The following is an 8,839-nucleotide window of genomic DNA, read 5'->3' on the forward strand; positions in this document are numbered from 1 at the left end:
TAGATCAACAAGATAAACTAAACAGACAACTTCGATTACTAAATATTTTGATATATTAATGTTCATAAATTTAAAAGATTCCAACCACACTGATTTTAAAATAAAATATGGATAAAATAGAAGAAAATCCAGAACATTTAGTTCCATTATGTCATGTTTCATTAGATATTAATGGTGCTGTTCCATATTGCCCATTCCAACTTACCACGTAAATTTTGGTAAATTGATATGATAACTTCTCATTAGGTTATAATCAGTGTCGTTAGAGAAATTATTAAAGAAAACATTTTAAAAATATTCTATCTTCCTCAGAAGCTGTTGTTCGGATGTCAAAAAACCTTCGTTCCATACTTTGGACATATTTTGGGCTTCTGATCCGGCTAGACATTTGTTTTTTTATTGCGTTCTTTTTGGTAATTTTGTGTAACTCTTTCTAATTCGCATACTTGCTGCGGTGTTATGATATTTCCTATAAACAGGTATCATCGCGTAAACTTCTCTTCGCGTGCTGGCTATTGACGATTATAAAATTCGAAGGTCTCTGCTAAAGTACTAGTGTTCAATTTACCTCCTCAAACATTTGCATCAAAATATCATCGTCGGATGAATATTTGCAGAAAGGTAATATTGATAGCTGCATTAGCTGCGTTTTAGTTTATTAATAAAATTTCGAGATAAAACACACACGTTTCAATAAAAAATATTATTATTGAAAAAAAAAATGTAAGTATATATTAACTAGTTTGTGGATTGTGGTTCCGCTCTAGAATAAGACCTCTCCATATCCTCGTATCGGGAACATGTAGAGATGAGAGAAATATGATTAGCTAATTCGATGATAACTAGGCTAGCAGCTACTTCCGCTAGCTACCCTGCTAGAGCTTGTAGTTTTATGGAAAGTTATTTTCTAAACAAACATTTTTCATTACCAATTTTCCAATTTATTTATTTAGGCAACACGTGATGTTTTTTAGTTTTACAAGTGTTTTCCATCTGTAACTAACTAGGTAACACAATTGCGAGATGTATGTTCGAAATTATCTAGATTATCTAATATTTGATAAAGAATGTAAGTATGTAACGCCCCAGATTATCTTTGATTTACCGAAATGACATTTCCAATCGGTGTCATCAATAAATGATGAAATACTTCAGGATAACATACATACCTACACGCAAATAGTCTCAAATTTCGTTCAAAACATCTCTTTATTTTGACTTATGCATGTAATTAACAGAGTAACTAATAACTTCATTTATTGTCACTTGGTCTTACGTAAAAAATACTTTGTAAAGTGTCCGGAATTACGTTTTCAATGTTATAATTATTCATGCATTTTAAGGCAATTTTCAAATGTTTACGGTTTACTTCATTTGCATCCAAAGAAAAGCCTGTGTGGAGGCCGTTCGACAACAGTACACTGTGAACACGCACGAAGTATACTCGTGTACACGAACTCTCACAAATAAATAGTGTATGATACTTATGTTTGTTCAACTACTAGCTGTTGCCCGCAGATTAGTGATTGACCTCGGGTCATCTTTTTTCAAAATCGGGCCAGTGGTTTAGCCATGAAGGCGAAACAGACCAATTATCGCATTAAGAATATTAGTGTAGATCTTGATTATGTACTAAGTATGCCTTATTTTAGTCCTGTATATAGTGAAGTAGGTAAATAGATATGCAAATAAGTAAGATGTGTAAAATACTTATTTATTTTCATTTTTATTAGGTAGGTGGTAATAAATGTGTAATCGTAAAGTCTCATGGACAAGTGGCTATAAAACATTTAATTAATAATAAAACTGTCTAGGATTTAACGAGGAAAATTTAGGGACAAACAAGCATTCGACAGCAGTAGTGTATCAGCTTATAGCTTTACTCAAAGTAAATCTTTTTATACATAATCAGACCCGAATTTTAATGAAATAAAAAACATAATTATTACATTTAAAATCTTATTTATATTTGAAATAAATAAACTACCTAATCATTATTTAACAACATTGTCCCCACTGGTTTCTGCAAGACTTCGCCATCATCGAAGATAAGTTGCCCGCGAAGATACGTCTGCTTGACCACGCCCTTCAGCTCTCTACCCAAGTACGGTGTCAACTAGAATAATAAAATAAAAAAATACATTAGAAAATGCTTCCATACTGATCTGGGAGCGAAAGAAAAGCATAAAATGTGCCAGGGGCTTCTCCTCTCCCGCGCAGATTTTAAAAGTCAACCAAAGGAAAAGGGCCGGTGGTATATGGTAGCAACCTACTTAATTTAAATTCCACCAATAAGCTCGTCATACCTACAGCTAAACGCATATTCGAACTCTACACCGTAAGGGATAAAGACATGACACTGTATCTGTACATGCCAAAGAAAAAATATTTTTCATGAGAACAGAACTATCCCGTATGACGTTAATTTAGTAATGGCTATTATTAATTATTGATATGTTACCTTATTCTTATGTCGTATTTTGTCAGCCGTGACTACAAAAGTGGCATCGGGGTCGAAGAAAACCAGGTCAGCATCCAGTCCAGGTTTCAGCGCCCCCTTTCGATTTTGAAGGCCACACAGCTTAGCAGTGTTATAACTCAAATATTTGCTTATTGATTGCAGGTTCAACCCTCGTTTGCTTGCATTTGTCCAGAATATCGATAAACCTACAAATTGAAGATTACTTTTTAATAATTAAAGATAAAGCTTTTATGTACTTACCTACCTAGTAAAAATAAAATCAGTCAATATACCAAATTGCACTGAAGAAATGCCGCCCCAGGCTTCTAAATTATTATTGCACTTCAGTTCCGGGGTGCAGGGCGAGTGATCCGATACGACCATGTCCAATTTATCTTCTAATAAATACTTCCACAGTTTCTCCTGTAACACAATCATCCAGCAAAAGTTGATTGGAGTACTTATTTTTAATATCAAAACGATCAACTGGTTGAAAAAAGGTTGAACATACAGGAGCAGATTTCACGCTATAGGCCTTGATTGCGGCCTTTCGACGTACATGCTAGAAATCAGCACTGTTCAGCCAGGGGCAGATAAATCTAGCCGTGGGGCTAGATTAGACAGGTTTATCTGTCCCCGACTATACAATCAACACCACATCAACCTATCCAAATTCATTGCAAATTCACCTCTGTTACCACGGTATAAAAAGATCCATGCACTGTAACTTGTCATGCGATTACATGATGTTGAATTTGTAAGGTCACCGAAAATAGTACTTAGTAAAATTGTACATATCTATGCGAAGTGGGTGCCGCCCATAACAGTAATCAGCAGAGTCGGGAATTTATTTCCCCACCTTAATACTTGTGTGAAAGTTCAACGTCAAGGCAGTCGTGATTCCCCCTAGTTTGTATACCTTATTATCTTTGGTCCTGATGGGTGGGGCACACTTGTACTCGCTGTGTCCCCTGGGCACGTCCTCTGCGTTGAGCGTGAGGTAGTGGTGGCAGGTCTCGGCGGTGACGCCGGCGCGCCAACCCGCATGGCCGGCTGCCGTCCGCTGCTTGCGGGCTCGCTCCAGCATCGGCACCACGTCGGCAGACGACACGTGCACGATGTGGACACGGACGCTGCATCGAGTATTTTAAATGCAACAACAACTAAAATACATAGTTACATGTAATCAATCAATAATTTATTTGTCAGTCCTAGGTTTGTACATTTTACGTTATAAGGTATAGTGCGGTATACTATGCATTTCACACATGCTTTTTAAACTAAAATGAATTTAATTAAAATACTGAGCGTCGACTTAGACGAAAAAATACAAATAAACTTTAAATACATAATTGTTATATTTTTTGTATAAATACCAACTTGGTTTTTTCCACAAATTTGGATATAAGAGATATCGCATTTAATTCCATATTCGGCGGCCGTGACTCTAAATAAGTTGTATATTCTTCAGGATCTGAAATATAACAATGTAAATAGCGTTTATAGCTTTATATTAAAATAATTTATTTATATATAAAAAACGTTACCTTTCTTAGTCTTTTTCTTTCTTACAGGTTCATTATCATCTTCGACTTCTGCATGAAACTGAAAATGACCCAAGAATAAAGACATATTACTTGAAACACAATTAATTTTATATTTAATTTGTACCTATCTCTAGAATAATGCATTGTCTGAGGCGTACTATACGGTAAATTTAGTCTAATATTGATGTCCGTTAAGAGTCATGTTTCCAATGTTTAGTTAGAAGCTGGTCAGTTATAGGATTAGAATAGTTGACAACAATTGAAATTAGTTACCGCCAAAACAGAATCCGTTCCTTCAAGAGCCTCAAATGCCTCCTCGAGATCTTCGGCTGTGACGTTCGGAAACTCCTCCACTCCACTCGGACAGAGAAAGCATTTGAATCCAACCACTCCAGCCTTCACAAGATCCCGTAACGAATCCTGTAAAATAGAATACGTAAACTAAAAATTCAAATAATAATTAATATATAATTCAAATATTTTTTATAAATAATTATAATTATTATAAATAATTCAAATAAAAATAATATGAATAATATGTCTGGGGGGGGACTTATAGTCGCATAAGTTTCAGTAGTGAAATGAATGATCAACCAGTGTACAAGTTCCTTTCCTTCACTGGAAGAGAATGGAAAACTACTATGAAAACTACTACATGAGTCAGATTTGTATACAAACTGTGGGTCTATTTTTCCAAATGTACATGATTACAGCTACTGACCTGGTTGCCTGGAATAACTCCTCCCCAGAAACCAACATCAACGTAAATATTGCCCTCCGCAGATTTGGCCTTCGTTTTAAGATTATCCAGATTAGTAGTTGGAGGAATGGAGTTCCTGATAATGTAATTTAATTTTATGTAACTAATTATAAGTATATATTGGATATATTTTGTATAAATAAAAATCTCAAGCAAGTAACTAATCAACAAATAAATTCAGTTACTGTACTAAATTAAGATAATTAACGACGGTATCATTTGTCGCTGATAACTTGGAGATACCGACAAAATTTAGTTAAATAAATACAAAGGGCCTAGATCTCAATTATTGCTGAGAAAGGAATTGCAAAAACGTTCTAATGACAGAGATTTGTAAAATTATGAATATGTAATTACAAGGGCATATCGACGACAGTGGTGATGCCGCCGGCTGCAGCTGCGCTGGTGGCGGTGCGGAAGCCCTCCCACGCCGTGCGGCCGGGCTCATTCACGTGCACATGCGAGTCCACCACCCCGGCCAGCAATGCCCAGTCGCCGCCATCGATCACCTCATATCAAGAATATTTATTGAATATATAAACTTATAAGAAAGTGGTCCTTTCGGATTTTTATTTAATTTGTAAATTTTACCTTTTCCTGATGCACATCCATACCAATATTATAAAAAGAATATACTTGTTTTTTTTATTATGAATAAACTCAAAAATTATTGGGGCGATATTGATGAAATTTATGTCGTGCGCTGCGGCGGAGTCACCATTTGGGCACAGCAGATACAGATGGACCTTTACCCGAACGATCCAAAGATATAATGAGTGAAAATTATTACAATGTGGTTCAATTTTCATATAATTTACTAGACGAGAATGTAAATAATGTAAAATTTGTCTCAATTGTAGCATTTTAGTTTTTCCTTTTTCGGAAACCTAGCTATATGTTACTTTGATGGAAGATTGACTTTACCTTTATTTTTTTATCACTTTTATCTATAAGTTTGTTAACGTCTGGTCTTGATAGGATCTTCTCAATAATTCCATCACTAACTAATATTCCGCCGTCTATAATTTCACTCTCGATAACAACACATTTGCTCAGAAACAACTGGCAACCTTCCGATGCCATTACTGACTTGTACGCTCAGTTAGTGCAGTTGAAACTAATAAGATACTAACAAAATGCGTATAATCACCTCGTTTGAGCATCTCATGCTATCTCGCTATCATTACTATAAATACTTACGTCTATTGAACGGTCAGATAATATCATCCAATGAAGAGCTGTATTTATTTTGGTATCTGCATGGACCAGTTGACGAAATTGATAACAAATATTGGTATTGTTATTACATTTGGCAGTTAAGACACTCTCATAATGGTCGGTCATTGGATGGATGATCAAAATTATCTTGAGCTCCTTTCTGCTTAGGAAGGCACGTTGGTCAACAAACCGCTGTGTACGTTACTCCAGCTAGAAAGTATCTCCTACAGAAGTATGTAGTGGAACGTATCCTTCAGCTATGTATGTGCCCGGCATAAAAAAATTGTGCCTGTTGGAGTTTTAAAATCTATTTCTGTTGAAGCAACGTTGTTCTAGCAAGAAAATTTTAAACTAATAATCGGAGAGAGAAATATTGTTCATGGTCAGATAGCTTACGTGTGTGGAAGTACCTATGTGCGGCGAAAATATAATTTGTGGTTGTTATCGAGATAATGAGATACTCGCTGGAGTAATATTTTGTAAAATCGCGTTTCTTTTAAACCATTACAAGTACGTATGTAGACTCAATATACTCTTGATTTGTGCTCATGGCACATAGCACAAATCAAAAGCTTCTAGCTGGAGTAACGTACACGGTCCCACTTGGTATTTGCAGTCGTTGGCAACCGGGAACCGCGAGGAGTGATTAAGACGACCAAAATTACTAACAAGCAATTGTGAAGATATGCACGCTTGCTTGTTTAACCGAAACGGCGTTAAAGAGTATATTAGTTCTACCTAGAACGCCATTTCGTTCACACAAGCAAGTATGCATATCTTCAAAACGGCTTGTTGGTAATTTTGTACGTTCTTAATCCATGTAGTTTTTTTCATAAATAATGATTTCAACTTCACGTTCATCATTATTATCTAAAAATACATGTGACTTTTTAACTTTTACTATTTACTCATAGTTATATATATATTTTTAAAAATTCCTTAATTACTAAAGATCTTAGATACGCAGCACACACGGGTCTCGACGCCAATCATCTTCATATTTCACACTATATAACTATACTAGCTCCGCCCCGGGGCTTCACTTCCATGGGAATTTCGAGATAAAAAGTACCCTGTGTTTTTCCAGGTTATATTCTACCCGTTTACCAAATTTCATAAAAATCCGTCCAGTACATTTTATGTGAAAGAGTACAAAAATAGACACATACATCCTCACTATCGCATTTATAATATTAGTAGGATGGATAACTCTAGGCGAGATGAATAAAAGCATATGACGTGATTTATTCATTCATTACCTTCTTTGTTTAACACTTACCCTATGCGATGTTCCCGTTCTGTACCTTGTCAAAATCCTAGTTTAATTATATTGGTTAGGTTATTTAGAGTAAGCTGTAGATAGTATACTTACAGCAATCGGTAAACAGATTTTGATGAATTTGTGATTTGTCCTAATATATTTATTTATTTATTTGGTTTAATCGTACCTACTTAATAATTGCTATCGAATTCCATTGTCGTTAGAAGCCAAAAAATGCAACAAAAAATATAATGACTGTTTTGTTGAATGACAATAGAAGCTTCGTATTATTTCATACCAAATCTTAAAAGCACCAATGTGGGCGATCGATGGCTTAGCGCGCAGTTGACGAATCGTCCAAAATGTCAACGCCTTGCCTTGAACTTGTCTTAAGGACGACGCGGGATGCTCCCGGCCGCTACCCTTTTTGCTGCTCGGCCTTGTTTGCCTCAAGACCTAGTTTAAAGTAAGTATTAACAATAACCGGTCTTCATCTTGGCAATCTTCAAAAGGCAATGTAATCCCTACAGGTATCAAATACATAAATACAAATAAATACATTTAAGCCTAACCCGGCACCTGTATTAAAGTCAATGCTTCGCATAGGTTTTTCGTCCTTGTTGTGGTAAGAGCACATTCTGACACCACGGGTCTGCCACCCATACGACCTGGTCTCAGAATTTCCTGAATGACCTTTCAACCATTAGTCAGCGTAACGTTGCAAAGTGCTTCCAAAGAAAGTACAAGTAAATAAGGTCCAATGGATATAAAGTACTTACATTCCAAATAAACGTTTTTACATCAATCTGAAATGCAATGAATTACATTAGGTGACACTGTCAGTCCGCTATATCCAACCAGCTATATGTTTTATATATACTATATATTCAATAATTTATCCAATAACTTTAAAATAAACTCGATTAAAATATGATGATTTACATTTCTTTTTCGGGTTCGATGTATCGTTGAATAAATAATGTTTGCTAATAACAATTTCAATAAATTTATCTTTAAAATGTCAGGAATGAGTAATGCCCACAAAAAATAAAAGCTATTTTTGCAGTTACAGGTATTATTGTATATATCTATATATATATTTAGATTGAATCTTGAGGTCTATTCCAATAAAAGCAAACGTTATATAAAAGAAAAAATAAATAAACATTGTAATGAAGACATTACATTTCATAGTGATTCAAGTTCATTAACAATAACCTCAAAGCTAGGTCACTTGACCAGGTCAAACTCTACAATGCCAATTTCAGGGTCCATTTAGTCGGGATACAGTTAGGTGGCGACATCGAAGTGGGCCCAGACAATGCGAGTGACATTGGCGGGAAGAAAGGAAGCATCGTGGTGCGCATACTAATGCAGCGCCCAGTGCGCCGGCGCACCAAGGAGCTGCTGCAAGCACTCGCTCCTCATTACCTGGCTAACCAACTCAGAGGTAGTAAACATTTTTTATTAGTCAACTGAGCCAAATTGACGGAAAAAATTATAGAACTTTATGTTTAAATCTCTCTCATCTGAGTATCTGAGGTTGTGATACCCGAAGTCTGGTGTCTTCTTAAAAAATAGACCCCAACATT

At 35.6% G+C, this 8,839-nt stretch overlaps 1 protein-coding gene across 1 annotated transcript; it reads right to left on the reverse strand.

Annotated features, from left to right (window-relative positions):
• Positions 1-1,796: 1,796 nt before the first annotated feature.
• LOC128683767 (allantoinase-like) lies at positions 1,797-5,930 on the reverse strand. The gene is made up of 10 exons (XM_053769694.2): positions 5,693-5,930; positions 5,126-5,277; positions 4,730-4,844; positions 4,282-4,428; positions 4,009-4,066; positions 3,842-3,935; positions 3,381-3,594; positions 2,755-2,884; positions 2,462-2,667; positions 1,797-2,116 (listed from the first exon to the last, which is right to left on the reverse strand). Exons 1-10 carry the CDS (start codon positions 5,849-5,851, stop codon positions 1,988-1,990), a joined length of 1,404 nt encoding a protein of 467 aa, XP_053625669.1. The 5' UTR covers positions 5,852-5,930; the 3' UTR covers positions 1,797-1,987.
• Between the last annotated feature and the right edge of the window lie 2,909 nt (positions 5,931-8,839).

The sequence above is a fragment of the Plodia interpunctella genome, chromosome 3 (genome assembly GCF_027563975.2).
Source record: "Plodia interpunctella isolate USDA-ARS_2022_Savannah chromosome 3, ilPloInte3.2, whole genome shotgun sequence".
Lineage (NCBI taxonomy): Eukaryota > Metazoa > Arthropoda > Insecta > Lepidoptera > Pyralidae > Plodia > Plodia interpunctella.